Source organism: Patiria miniata, unplaced genomic scaffold, assembly GCF_015706575.1.
Source record: "Patiria miniata isolate m_02_andy unplaced genomic scaffold, ASM1570657v1 HiC_scaffold_3, whole genome shotgun sequence".
Classification (NCBI taxonomy): Eukaryota; Metazoa; Echinodermata; class Asteroidea; order Valvatida; family Asterinidae; genus Patiria; species Patiria miniata.
The window spans coordinates 5,301,627-5,316,608 of record NW_024037069.1 but is presented as its reverse complement, the minus strand read 5'-3'; the positions used below and the strand labels follow the sequence as shown (position 1 = coordinate 5,316,608).

At 42.9% G+C, this 14,982-nt stretch overlaps 2 protein-coding genes across 2 annotated transcripts; both read right to left on the bottom strand.

Moving 5' to 3' along the window:
* Positions 1-2,084: 2,084 nt before the first annotated feature.
* LOC119738511 lies at positions 2,085-5,074 on the bottom strand. The gene has a single exon (XM_038213411.1). The coding sequence runs from the start codon at positions 4,734-4,736 to the stop codon at positions 2,934-2,936; it is 1,803 nt and encodes a 600-aa protein (XP_038069339.1). The 5' UTR covers positions 4,737-5,074; the 3' UTR covers positions 2,085-2,933.
* A 3,878-nt stretch (positions 5,075-8,952) lies between these two features.
* LOC119738708 lies at positions 8,953-10,814 on the bottom strand. The gene has a single exon (XM_038213642.1). It carries the CDS (start codon positions 10,587-10,589, stop codon positions 9,030-9,032), a length of 1,560 nt encoding a protein of 519 aa, XP_038069570.1. The 5' UTR covers positions 10,590-10,814; the 3' UTR covers positions 8,953-9,029.
* Between the last annotated feature and the right edge of the window lie 4,168 nt (positions 10,815-14,982).

Sequence of the window (14,982 nt, the reverse complement as noted above, 5' to 3'; positions counted from 1 at the left end):
GAAGTGTTTTGTGCGAAATATTTATTGTGATGTTGTACGTACGATCTTCAATATATTGCGTAAAATGGGGCTTCAGCTTGTGGTCATGGCTTACACGTGCGTAAAATTTGGCTGTTTGCAAAGTTGATAAATGTTGTACTTTATTTCAAAACCTCGTTTTCTTGGTAGAAAGAACATAAGGCGAGTAGCTGTTGTAATAATAAATTTCTCGATTTTAGTTTGAATTGCTCAAATTATTATTGTTATTATGGGGACAGGTTTTTTGTTACTGATGAGCTGGTCTCATTTCGGGCGTTTTGCAGAACCAAAAACAAAACATAGTTTTGCCTAAAATTATTTATCGTTTTGGTGACTGGTCGTCGAATTTATGCAAAGAAATATCCAAAGAATGAGTTCTACATTAAAGCTTGGGATGCAGTTGTTTTGTGTGAGCCTAGGTATTATAAATACAGTTTAAGTCATTGCATACAAACTACATGTAAAGTAAATTTTCTTAATACATAAATATTTTTTCATACTTTGCTCTTGCGCTGCTTAGATAACTGTAGATTTCTTTTTGTTAGTTTTATTTTCTCGCCAACTAATAAACGCACTTTGTTATTTTTTGTTAAGTCACAATTTTAGCCATAATGCTTTTGTCCTACTCTCGTTGTAACATATGTTCGGAAACAATAAAAGCCATTGTTTAGAGAAATTTAACATTTGATATGTTGATTTTTGTTTGATATTTATGTTGATTTTTTGGGGTGTGTCAGCATTTAAGGCAATGTACTGTATTACAATGTTTATGGAATATTCCCTTGCACAGCAAGGGTCTATAATTATGCGAGCATGCAGATTGGGTGATTAATTATGCAAAACAAGACTGCGTCTTGACCTCGAGATTTTGACCTTTCTATCGGGTCTTCGGTAACCCGTTGTGTTTTTACGAAAACATGGCAGCCAAATTGACCAATCAACAGCTTAGTCCACATTTCCGATCGAAATGACGTCACGATTTCTAAAGTCGTCTCCGATTGGCTTGTGCGCGGAATCGCATGCAATTTGCATTGCTCACATAATACGTTGGTTACGGCGCGGACAACGGGTGATAGTCGGACTAAGGAAAAGTAGTTTATTTTGTTGCCCCGATACAGACTATTTTGGGGTCGTCGACTTTAAGCAATTGAAAAGTAACAAAATGAAATGGTTTTCTTATAATTACGTGATGTACATAATAAAACAAACCGTTTAGTAAACCTAGGCCGTGTCTCGAAGATATGACTGTTTTGCGTCTTGAAACGAGACTATTCCATTGTGTCGACTGAGTGTGTCCCGAGGTTAGAGCTGACTCATTGATCGTAATTGAAGGCGTATCTGAGTCACGCGTTAGTCTCCTCCACCCGTCGTTTTTGTTTAGAATGGCTCTCCGAGGAGTTTCCTTGAATTTCAACCTGAAAGTGATGACCTAAATGGATGTTCATCGACCAAGGTCGGATCGGGGGGGGGGGAACGGGGACCCCCCCCCCCCCCCCCCCCAAAAAGAAAGAAATACAGCCCATTTTTTTTAAGTGACGTCGCAAAAAAAGGTATCCACTGCGTACACCACTATCTTTTGCTCGGAAAAAAATTGGTTAAAGCGGTCAGAAATTGCCCCAGAACCCACCACAGAGCATCTAAAATCAAACATTTTTCGAGGCACTTACGTGGGCCCCGAACCCCACGCCGTAAATTACTTGGACTCACTTTTTTGGGTGAAAATTTATTGTTTGCCCCCCCCCCCCCCCCCCCACCAAACAAAAATTGTGTTCTGGATCCGCCTTTGTCGTAGACGGACATTTACAGACAAAGGCAAAGACGTCCGTTTGACAAATTTTGCAGATATTTTGGTCGCCATATTTGTTTTTCCCTGTTGACGTTTTACATCACAAAGGGGACGAACCCCGGCCCTTTTTGTCACACTCCAGTTACGCCCCTCTACATAGATTAACCACGAAATGTTATGAATTAAAAAAAAGGCAGTTTCTTACATGTGCGTTTTAATTTGATCTTTAACAGAAAAGAGTCATCTACATTTTTGGCAAAAGTAGCGTGTATGACAGAATGATTTTGAAAGCTAAACAATCACGCCCGTCAGGCCTAGCCTGGCTGTCAGACATCCGCAAGAGGTGGCGGCATACGAAGCCATTGTGTGACCGTGCTCCAACGTTGTGTCTCGTATGGCAGCTAGGCCTCCAAACCGGCGACGCGCACACGCCCACGTTGAAAGGCGATATCACCGCTCCCTAAGTCTTGTTTTTGGAAGCCAGTTTTCATCGTTTTACAGATATAAAGCAAATGTTTAGGGACGGTCGTTTACTTTTGGAACAATTATTGGACCCAACCAACAATCGAGTTTTATAAGAAGTAGACCTATTATTTCCCGTAAACAAATTAATTCAAATTGAAATTTATCCCAAACAGTTCTTTATAATTATGTTATCCTGTTTAAAAATGGAATATAAATATGAAGTAGTTTACAAATCAAATGAATCAGAATAAAAATAAGTTTTCGACATATAACTTAAAGTCAAGAAATTGAGATACATCCTGTCTTCATATACTTTGCAGCATTAAACCTTTTGAAATACATTGGTAACATTTAACAACAATCAGAACAACACTGTTTTCAAAAATAATTTTTCATTCGCAGAACACTGTAAAATAAGATTTGTAAAAAGCCAAAAATATACAAGGCTTTGAGATTGAATATAAAATCACATTTACAGAATATTGATGATTTTTCATTCGCAGAACACTTTAAAATAAGATTTGTAAAAAGCCAAAAATATACTAGGCTTTGAGACTGAATATAAAATCACATTTACAAAATATTGATAATTTTGAGTAAAGAAGGTTAATGAAATTCGTATTATTATTTGTTTTAGTTTGTATTGTCACTGGTATCCATGCACTCAACTGGTGCCCCAGTCATAACCACCGCTGCTACCAGAGTTACGTCCTTGAAGCATTGCGTAATCCACACCAACAAACGAGGGATGTGATTGGTTGACTGTTTCTGTTTTGGCGGGAAGGTCAAGATCGGCGTACACTAAATCACCAGTAGGCCAATCAGAGGGCGTTGGGGTTGGCAGTGGCGACTTCTGGGGTAGAGGTGGCAACGGCGATCGGGGAAGAGGTGGCAAATTTGGCGGCAGGGGCGCCTGCGCCTTGATGCACCTTAAGGTGTCCGATCGCCTTGTTTTCGGAGTTGTAGGCGCACGCGCCTGGAGCCTGACGGGCAAAGTGTAGGTCTGGCCCGGTGATGAACAGCCGAGAATTTCCACCTTCTCGTAGCTGTGGTGATTCTTCCGGAGTTGCTTCTTCTGCATGGCGAGGTCGCAGGCGGCAAGCACTGCGGCTGCGGCGCCTGGAGGTGCAGGCGCCGGGCCTTTGCGCACTTTATTGGGTTTGGCGTAAATGGGACACTCGTCGACCTTTTTGATGGTGCCTGTGGACAAATCAAGCTTGTCTGGAAAGCATTTCTTTTCGTTAGCGTTGGCCATGCTGAAGTGGCCGCTGGCCTTGATTTTAAGGAGTAAAATGGCGATGGCCACTAGGGCCAGTATGATCCCAACAGTCGCCATAGTGGCCCCAGCCACTACACCCGCAGTGGCAGTATTTCCCTGTGGCTTGAGACCGGTCGGCCCGGTCTTCTTCTTATCATTCTCAGTTGGGACTCGATCATTAATTGGGAAGAGTGCGCCTGGGTTAGCCTCGTTGGCCGCAGACGTGACTGGCTGTGAAGCAATCGAGAGCTTAGCCCAGGCGCGGCCTGTCAAACCAGAGGCGATGGACACATCGCAGGCGATCACCGCTCCGTCTTCCCATCTTCGAACGTCGGTGATCCTCAGTGTCCTGTTGTTATCTAGCACCTCGTATCTCTGGCCACGATTCTCCGCCCTCGTGACATCGATAAAATTGACAAGCCACCTGTAACGTATGACTTTCGAGATACCGGCGCCTGTGCAGGTGTAACTCGCTGAATCTCCTGGATATACAACGTGTAGGTCGGGGTTAATGGATCCCGTCGGGGGTGTATTGAGTACCATCACCTCGCACCTACGGACGGGCATGGAAGCGGCTTTGGATTTAGCAAAACAGGTGAATACGACCCCGTTGTCCTCGGCCGTGACCAAGCTCTTCAAGGCGTTGCTGTGCGTGGTCACCTCAGATATCGGCTCCCCTTTCCGATGCCAGATCAGAGCAGCCGGAGGAGTTCCCCCGTGTGAATTGCAGGTCAGCTCCGCTATTCTCCCTGGTTGTTGCTGCGTTGGATTGGGTTGGACATGGCACAGCGGGTACCCGGTGTCCGGGGGGACCACTACGGTTAGGATAGCGGACCGGTACTCCGAGCCACACATGCAACGGTATTCTCCTCGGTCGGTGAGTTGGACGCCTATAATCCTCAGGTGATACTCCCCGTTCGCCTCGTGGTCCCCCACCACGGAGTATTTCTCCTGTGCAAGCGTTGTGATCCTACCATTTTTGCTCAGAACCTGGTCGGACTCCAGGTGCATCCATTTCACCGGGTCTCTCTCCCCGCCACCTGCCTGGATGCTGCAGCGCAGGACGGCTGTGTTACCGGCCGCGAGGACAAGATCCTCGGGAGCGTCTCGGAACACAACCGCAGCACTCGATAAACTGAACAGGAGAGTTCGCAAAGCTAAGACAGCCAGCCCACGCTTTCTGCAACTCATGACCGCAGGATTAAACATCCTAAAGACTGTCTTGAAATGTCCTGGGAAAGTTGAAGTGACATAATGGAACAGGTCCTTGATGACGTGAGCTCAGTTAAAGACCGTCTATGAATCGGCCGAAGCACCGAGCCCACGCTCTCAAACAGGCACGGCAGTGGGACTAAACATCCTAAACTTGCGGTAAAACATTCTGGCAAAGTCAAGGTGACATCGGGAACATCTCTCTGACTACACTAGCACATTTGACGCACCGTTTCGTCATTGTGGTCGAGGTCTCTACAAGTGGAGCATCACCGACTTACTGTGTTAAAGAGAGAGCGAGTCATCAGAACTACTGAGTACACCCTGAACTTGTGACGCGGTATAAAAGCGCAGTACTGTGCGCTGGAACGTACGTTATAACTCGTCACTTCCTTGCTAGAGATCGAGGCAGGGGAATGCTGATCATAATCGGCAGCATAGACTCAAGTTTTGTCTCATACAGCTGAAACTGCTTAGCACGATGACAAATGTTTCAATCCTTCCACCGAGGTCCAGTTTGCCTTAGGAATTTCCGTGGGGGGGGGGGGGTCCATGACCATTTCTCTGCATTTGTCAGTCCGCTTAAAATAAAAGTGGACATATTCATTTCTCTCGGGAAACGTCGCTAGTAAATCTGGCTTACGTTTGCAACTCTCGAACATATGTTTGTAATCAAAATCACAAAAATCCTAATTTCTAAAATGCCACTCACTAAGTGGGCAGGAAATGTTTCGTTAGGTTTGCATACTTTTTCACGTTTTTAGATCTTTGTCTTTGGGCATGATTGAACATTTCGATTATCATCATAAGTTAGCAAAAAAAGATTAAAGCTCTTTCTGAATATTAAAAAAAAAATTATATGTATTTCGTAGCATCTTTTTTTATTCATGATGTAAGTTTGCCGATTTTGGACGTAGCGCGTCATATTTCGTTCACGACACAGTATAGTGTTAAACCAGAGCACTCATTAAATAGGCGGATCAATGGAGGCCTGTAAGGGGAGATATACCCTAATAAGGTTCACCGACACCACGAAGTAACACCCAAGCCAACTCCAGTGTTACTTCGTGAAAACCGCTACATGACACATTTTGGTTTCACGAAGTAACACACAAGTGTGCGCGCGCACATCGGACACTGGCGCCCTCGATTTTCGTTTTCTCAAAGTTACAACAATGTTACAGAAACACTACTTGGATAAAAACGTTTTAAAACGTTTGACAGGAATGTAATTAATCCGTATTCTTGAGGGATTACATAAAATTTTAATAGAGAGCCTTTAAACTGGTGATATATATGAGTGTTACTTCGTAAAAACGAAATGTACCGATGAAGCGCACAGTGTACATGAGTGTTACTTCGTGAAAACGAAAATCACTCGGTTCTGTAAAATACGCGCGCGTTGCGCGCACTGAGTCCACTCGGGTGTTACTTCGTGGTGTCGTTGATGGTTTGCTTACAAAAAAGAGGGACGTACAGTGCCCTGAAATAACTACAGCTCACTTTGCTCCGTTTCTCAAGCTCACGAAATGTTAGAAATTGCAGCGTGGCCTGAGTCCACGATAAAAGCTTCTCAAATCTGTCTGTCAGAGCTCAGTTATCTACTTATCCCCTTCGCTAATCCTCCACTAATCCCTTGACCTTGATCTCTTGAGGCCACGGCAATCCTATCTTCTGCAATTAAAAACCTCCTTCCGTTTTCTCCGAGTCCGCACCCTGGGTATTTTATAACTGAAGTGCCCCCTGGCATTTGGGGCTGCCATCCCGCTCCCATTAGCCTCGCATCCCCTTAGCCTTCTGTGTTCCGGGCAGTGACTCATAGTTCCGGAATTAAAACACAGAACCCTCAAGTATTTCAGCAAGTTCTGTACGTGGTTTGGGTTCTAATTAGGGGTTGTATGTTGTCGCGTGGGGGCGCTCTTGGTCTTAGATAGGTCGCCGATATTTGTGACCGGATGAGGGCGCTGTGATGAACCCAATTTCTGGCTACAAAAACTGAGAATCCCGTTCATTAAAGCAGTTTAAGACCTTTATTTAAATCAAGATAATGGAGACTGTGAAAACTTTTTTTAATTGTAGCATGTAAATTAAATCGATGATCCTGCATATGGATTGTGATATGTGAGGGCGCTACACAACTACCCTTTGGGGTCGTTGTGTAGCGCCTTCACTTGTTCAAGAAAGAAGCCTATTGGGAACTTTTGGAAAAAGACGATACGAGGGTATTCTAATTGTACTATGGTGTGCACGAAGGTTATGCATAATGCATGTGGATGGTAATACAGTTCGTTTTAATTCTTATGAATATGTATGTATTCATTCACAACTAATGTGGTTCATCATGCATAATGCATGAAGTACTCCAGGATCTAGTCCCAATGTTCCCTTATATGGCAACACCGACGGACGATATGCCTGGTTATAAACGGTAGCTTAGTGGTTGAAAAAAAAATGCTGATGGCTTGAAAAATCGTTGCCAAATAGGTTACTAATGGCAGCCATGTTGGTCGAGTTCCTTGAGTGCTCACGATATTTGAGCAGATGCAACAAAGGAACCAGTCTATTGGAAATGAGTATGTGCAGTATAATTGTTCACTTTTATTAAACGTTTGAATTAAATATAAATAACGGCATCGCAGTTGTCGTATTTTACAAACTGAAATATATTCCATCTAAATTGGCATGGATTGATTTACGTGCAGGAAAAATAAATTAAATACGTTACAAACCGCAGTGAAAACTGCAGTTGTACTTCCTTGTTTTAACCCCGGTAGTATAGTCCGGATCATTTCCGCATTATCTCACTCACTGTTCGTGATTTTTTTGCCAACTCACTTGTTGTCCCTTCCTCTCGATATCACAAAAGGTCAGATTAAAAAGTGCACTTATACCAGCAAAACAATGTGAACATTAGGTAATGCACGTATCATATATGTCCGTGTCCGCTTTAAAGGGAATCAACAACAATTGCAATCTTCAAAAACAAAACTACCAAATTATAATGAAATACCTAATGGACTGTAAGTGAATTACAGTCAAAAGAATACTGTAGAATCATGGCACCTGGTGTGCTGACATTTACAAGAAAAGTGGGATTTTTGTATCAATTTCCAACGATTGTCAGCCGAAAATAAAAAAAAAAGGGAAAACTGGCTTTTTTCAAATACTGCCCCCAATTTACCATATTTAGTTAGTCTGCATTTTGTTTGCAATCAATTACACAAGCCAGCTAGACTGGTTCCCTGACCCTAACAATTCCATGACTTCTATAAATTGGTCTGTTTCATCTAAAGTGGGGTCAGAGAACCAGACTACAAGAACAACGATTGTTTTTCCAGCATCTATGAACACCAAACTTCAAACAAGTCAGAACAATATTTGCTTTAAAAAACTAACCCTCCAAAAGCCATCAATTTTTGAAAATTACAGCAAAAGAAAAATTAAGGTTGTATATATATTCCCTTTAAAAGCAAATGTATAAAATTCCCTTTAACTTAAAGGGCTCATTCAGTATTTCCTTGAAGGTCATGCTATACAGGAATTTTCACATTGTGTCTTTAGTTCGGATATAAGTTTATATATAACAGTATATCTTTATGCAGGTAGGTCCCTATATACAATCTTTAACAAATTTGTTTTTTGAAAGACTAAAAATCAAACTCATATGATGAATTTGAATAACACTTCGGCTTTTCCTAGTGAAAAACATTTCCAAATACAAAACTTCACACTGGTATTTCCTTGGGCTAAAATCCAGAAATTATACCCCCCCCCCAAAAAAAAAAGGCACGATGGTGACGTTTTTATAAGCTTGAGGTGAGGACCTGTTCAGAGAATTTACAATTCCAACACAGAATTTCACATCTTCGTAAATTGATATAAAAGAAAATAAGAGGTTTTAAAGAGTTTAAGTTCCGTACATTCATAAAACTGTGCAGGTTTAAAGCTGGTGTCATATGAAAATCAGACTCGTATGAAAATCGGACTCTTTTTCCCTTTTATTGATTAAACCCTCTCACGTGACCGGTCCCTCTCCTAATTATCTATGCATGAGTATGCGCAATACCACCAAAGAGTCCGTATTTCATAAAACCTAAATTCATGCTACACCTGTCCATACTCGAACGCAAACGCAAATTCGTGATTTTTCGCACAGCGATGCTTCGTGACGTCAAATTCGCATCGCATTCGCATGAACTATAGAGTGTGAACCGGCTTTACCCTACAGGCTACCAACTTGTTTAAGGCTAAAAAATAAGTTAAAAATTGCATTTTGTGTGTGTGTGTTTATTATTCGATAATTTCTAAGTAAACAGGGTTTTCTACTACCATTGGTGGTCTTTTCGAGTGGTCATTTGAGTAGGGTATCTCATAATCCCAGCACATGTCACTGTCGCCTTGCTCTAAAGTTGGTGCCGACGGGAGAACGCCGTGCTCCACTGTCTCGTAATCGCTACAACTCATATTCGGTTTCCGTAGTATCGTGTAACCGTCCTCCGATACCTGCACGCCGTTCAGGGCTCTCAGCTGTTGTTTCATGGGCAGGCCCGCTGCCGGAGTCGATTCCGGTTGGTTCCGATTCTGCCGGTTCGCTTTTCGCTTTCGGCGTCTCTTGATGATGTAGACGATGAGGATGATGGCTAAGGCGCCTACAGCGAGGCCGGCCACCGCGCTGACTATGATGAGCTCCATCGACATGTGAGTCGTGTCGTCTGTCCCCGGTAGGTTTGTCACCTCATCAGCTGGTGACACCGACGATGACACCGACGATGACAGTGGCACTGATGATGTCGACGTTGTCGCCGGCTGAGCTGTGGTCGTGTCAGCATCGAATGTCTCTTGTACCCCAACGACGTCAATGGTTGCTTCGGCTCGACCTAGTACCCCACCTCGGAAGTTCAGCTCACAAGCCAACACAGCACCTTCGTCTGATTTCCTAATCCGTCCCATTGTCAAACTCTTCGTGTCAGACGAAGTTTCAAACCGTCCCCTGCCGTTGACTAGGATCTCGTTCCCGTTAAGGAACCACGTGTAGCTGCTATCGGGTGGCACGTCATCACTGTCTGTCGCGCAGGCAAACGTCGTACCGCCTTCCACTGGTAGTGATACCGAATCGGGCATGATTCGAACTCGGGGCGGTGTGGCTGCGGGGATTAAGGTACAGAATCGCGGATCATCCCAGGCGAGGCTCTCCGCGTAACAAGTGAACTCCTGCCCAATATCTGCCGGCTGGATGACCCGATCGATGGAGACCCTTTCCGGGGCGTCTCGAATCAAGACTGTCCGTCCTCGCTTCCATTTGAGGGAAGCTGGCGGGTTGCCTCCTGTAGACGTGCACTCAAGACGGACAGCGTCTCCAACTTTGAAGAAACCCGGAACCGAAGACGAGGCATCATCCACGGGCATCATTTGGCAAATGGGCGAGGTGATGTCAGGGGGAACCACTACCTGAAGCTCCACGGATGCCGGGGCGACATCGTTACCTCCCTGTTGGTATCCACACCTGTACTCCTTCGAGTCTCTCCGATTCGCGTTGGTAATCTCCAAATTGTATTCTCCTCTACGACGGTTACCAGTGATCCTATACTCCCCAGTTGCTGGTCTAACCCCGGCCTCTATGTCCGCATTCCGGCTGATCGGCACGATCTCACCGTCCACCACGCGGTACCACCGGAGTTTCTCTTTGGGCGATTTGCCATCCACTGTGCACCCCAACATGGCCGTCTGCCCTTCTCTTACAACAACTTCTGGATAATTTGTGACGATTGAAACCCCCTTAACTCCTTCACTGCAGACGATCAGAAACAACAGAACCAAAGCACCGCAGATGGACTTGTAGAAAGTATCCATACTGCTTGGTTAGTCAATCAATGAAATTCAGGAATACAATTTACAAAATCTTTCAAATCTTTGGGAAAGATAGGCCGACTGTCTGCGACACGTGTGTGCTAAAAGTGCTTTGTTTTAGTGCTGTGCGTGTTGTATAAAAAGACAACATCCTTTTTTTACTTCGGGAACTCGTGTCATTGCGTGGTTTTCCGGTATCCGAAGGTTGGAAGCTGTGACGTCACCGTCACGTGGTATCTACAGCTACAGGCGGCTATATTGGGAGCCTGTTTGGTTGGTATGGCAACACCGTGGCGCCCCGGACAGGGCAAGCCTTTTAAAGCTGGACACAGAGAGGACACATTATATTTAATGGGAGACTTTTGAGACGTTGGTCCCTTTTCCGTTGTTTGCGTCATATTGAGCATGCGCGGTGAGCTTAAACACGGTAAACAATTGAAAAGGACCGGTGTGTTTGCTGCCACCAACGTCTCAAAAGTCTCCCATTGACCGGCAGATTGGCTATACAGTTTTCACATAGGTAGTGTTCATGCATCTAGTCCACATAGTGGGACGGATTCAGCCCATTCATTGGCATCATGGGGTAATCCTATAAAATAACACTGCCCGGTTTATAAGTGACATTCAGTCAGTCAGTGAGATAGGTGAAAAGAGAACACTATAAGCTTGTCTCTGGGACATAATAATACTGGTTTTTTTTAAAGGTTTCCATATGGATTGTTTTATTTATATGTACCTTTAAGATTCTATTTATTTCATAATACCCTTGTTTAGTTGTTTGTTTTAATAGTGGGAAGTTGAAATGCCGAGTACCTGTTCCGTATTCTCCTCGGCCTTCCACACATCCTGCGCGCTAATAGCGCGATGTTAACTCAACCACAAAACAGCCGTCGTGCGCGTGTGTTGTGCCTCTCAAAGCACATGCGTCACTTTGAACCAATAATAAGAGGCCTTTCATAAAAACCGCTTGCCCATATATGGTCATTTGGCTTCCTGCTGCGGTGTGTAGACAGGGGGTGGGTTTTTGAAATACGATTGTGGGCGCTATTGTGACACGGACCTATAAATCCACAAATATGAATTTATGATTTGGAAATTTTAAAGAGACAGGACAGAACTACCAATTTCACTCACAATTTGAAGACTACTTTGTAATAATTACAAAGAAAAGGACTTAAGTTGTCAAAATGATCTGCAGACACATCGTGAATAAATTCAAGCTGTATCCACCATAGGGCCCGCCCCAAATGGGCCAGGGCGCTCTGGTCCAATGGTTAGGGTGTTCGACTCGTGTGCCATGGTACATGGGTTCGAATCCTGACCGTGGGAACATGGTGCTTGTGCATGCTCTTCGGCAACTAGGCACTTCATACCATTATTGCTTCGTCCTTCGGATGGGACGTAAAGCCGTAGGTCCCGTGTGTTGTGTAATGCATTTTAAAGAACCCAGTAACATTTATCGCTAAGAGAAGGGGTTTGCCCCAGTGTTTCTGGCAGTGGCTGCAATATGCGCCGCAGCACCTTGTTAACCCTTTATAAAGGTGCTACATAATGGGTCTCATATTTCTCATAAACTTCATTTACCTGTCTTTAGAAATAGACATAATTTCCAGCGCCTCGAGTACCTAATTGTTGGTGGATACGTGGTCTATATAAGACTCCGGTATTATTATTGAATGTGATTAAATGTTAAATTAATATTCAGATCCCAAATTTAAATGATCTATTTCATGTGACCTTGCGTCATTTTGGTGCTTGAAATTTTGTTGAGATTTTATTTTACCAAATAAGTCAAATGATTGTTAAATTGTACAATCATAGATTATATTATTCATATTCTGACCTGTACTTAAACCAAAATACCCAGAAACGTCAAATTCTGTCCCCAAATTTCCCCACAAGTATTTGGCTTCCGGCCCTGTCGGAAATAGATGACAATTAGTACCACTACATTGACGTAGTTCTGATTGACGGATTTACTACTAGTATGGTTAGCCGCAGTTATTACAAGTTCGTTGTGTTTGCGTACGTAGTCATGTTACATCGGTGTGTCAACCGTCATGTTTCATTGTCATTGAAAATACATGGGCGGTGTTGGGGCAATATTGACCACACGGCCACATAGTCTATTGTACTGTCAAGGTACACACGGTGTGCAAACATTGAGTAGGCCTGCAAAAATATTGCTTTGATTGTTTTGTCATGCATGTTGAATCAACAAAACTGAGTAACGTGTTTGATTTCGAACATGATTTCTCGATAAAGATTATTTGCAAAGCAAAGTGATAGTGCGTGCACTTTAAAAAATAAAGGCAAGTTTGTTATTATCAACAATTTTGTAACAAAAATTCCTTGGAACATATTTCCCCAGAACTGACAAGCAGGTCATACGTGATTTGAAAACATTTACAACAATCATTTATGTTGTGTTTTCCCAACAAAATTGTAGACATAAGCAGCGAACGTCGACCTCGGCCTCATTTTGGCAAGGTCAGATTTTTGACGGGTGGGAACGCATCAAAGTAATTGAATCTATATCGGTATCACGGGACTCAGATTGTGCGTTTTTATTGGACAACACTATTACGTGTTAAAAAGTTGGCTACAATTGATTAAAGTCTTAGACAGGTTCCCAGTCCCTCCATCATCGATTCTGACTTGGATAGTGAGCAGGAACCAGTCTATTAATTGTCGTCTATTTGCAGGCCAGCATTTAACAAAATGCAGTATATAAGCTTTGAATTGACGCGGTTGAAATCGAGGTTCGAATGGAATGATTGGGTTCTTTCTCATCGTAAAGACTACACATAGTCAAAACGCTGGGAATTTTGTTTTGCGTGTAGCGCTTTGGATTTCACTATGGCGAACGTTTGGCGAGACTACTTCATGATATCTGAGGGAAAAGGAAAAATGCGCACAATTTTAGGCTATAATGGTAGCCATTTTTGTATCTTTATTATGTCCTCATAATCATCCGGTCTCTGATATGCTTTAGAAAATGTTATTTTATAAGTAAGGATAAGTAGAATCCAGAAAATATACTTTTCAAAACATAAGAAAACATAGAAATATACCCAAATATGGGAACAAATATATTACACGGCAGGTATTAAACATTTATGCAAATTAGGTACCCTTCCCAAAAGAATTTCAGGTGTCACCCCTTCTAAATATCTTCTAAAGGGCTATAAGAATCTACCTGCCAAGTTTGGTGCTTTGGACCAGGCGGTCACGATTCCGACCATTAGGCTATGCCACCTATGCCACCAGACGACTAAGATTCATCAGAAATAGTCAGAATCTTTTAGTCTGGGAACCATCTCCATATATCTCTGTATATATGGAGATCAATGGCAGTTAATAATTCTGTATATAAAGTGCGCGTGTTGCGTGCAAAGGAATGTAAAAAGTTCCGGGTTTTGTTGTTGCGGTTTTCACACATATTGAGTGGTCATTATTGTCTCCAATGTTATCAATTCAAATCCGTTCCGCAGAATACGCAGGCGAGCGCCGACAAATATAGACTTCAAGGACATTTGGTGGTGGTATTATGATCTGAATTTCTTGTCCACTTTAGTGGCTAACCTTTTCACAACTTGAGAGCTAGTCCAAGCTATTGTGGTTTTTGATCTTGGACGAGGATTTAATGGATTATAGGCGGATGGCTAAACACACTAAGTTAGCGTTTATTGTCAGATCACTTAAAACATTACCGCGCATCATCAGACACGGAGAATATTAAGCTCCCAAAATGGGATTTGAAGGTAGATTTTAAAGGCTAGTTTTGATGTATCGTTTTGCCCATGGCAAACTGTCAAGGTGAACTTTTGAATAGTTCTATTTTGAAGGATACTTGCGGAATTTTGTGTTTATAAAAAAAAAGGATTTGCATTATGAACATTTGGCTTACTAGCGCGACAAAACTGAAGGTTGTAACTTGCGAACAAAGATGCCATGGTGGTGAAAATATGTTTTGGAGTAATTACAGGTGTAGTGTGTAACTTTGCTCTCTGTGAAATACGGAGTCATTGGCTGTACTGCGCATGCTTCGGTAGACGTAATTAGAGTAGTGACAGGTCATGTGTGCCTTATAGTCCACGAGACTAGATTTCGCAGGAGTCTAACTTTCATACGACACCGGACTAGATTTCTCTTCGAAGTATATCGGCCCAAACAAGGGCCGGGTGGGGTTCAGCTTTTCCACTGTGAAAAATGGTGAGGCAGAATATCATGCATGTCATTCAAAAAATAGGGATAGGCGAAGTGTCTTTTCCTTAAACTAGTATTACATGTATTGATAACACAACATGCGATTAAAGTTTACTTTACAATTTCGGGGGACGATAAGATAATGTTATCGATTCTTTTCATTCGATCCGTTTGTGGTTTGAGGTTT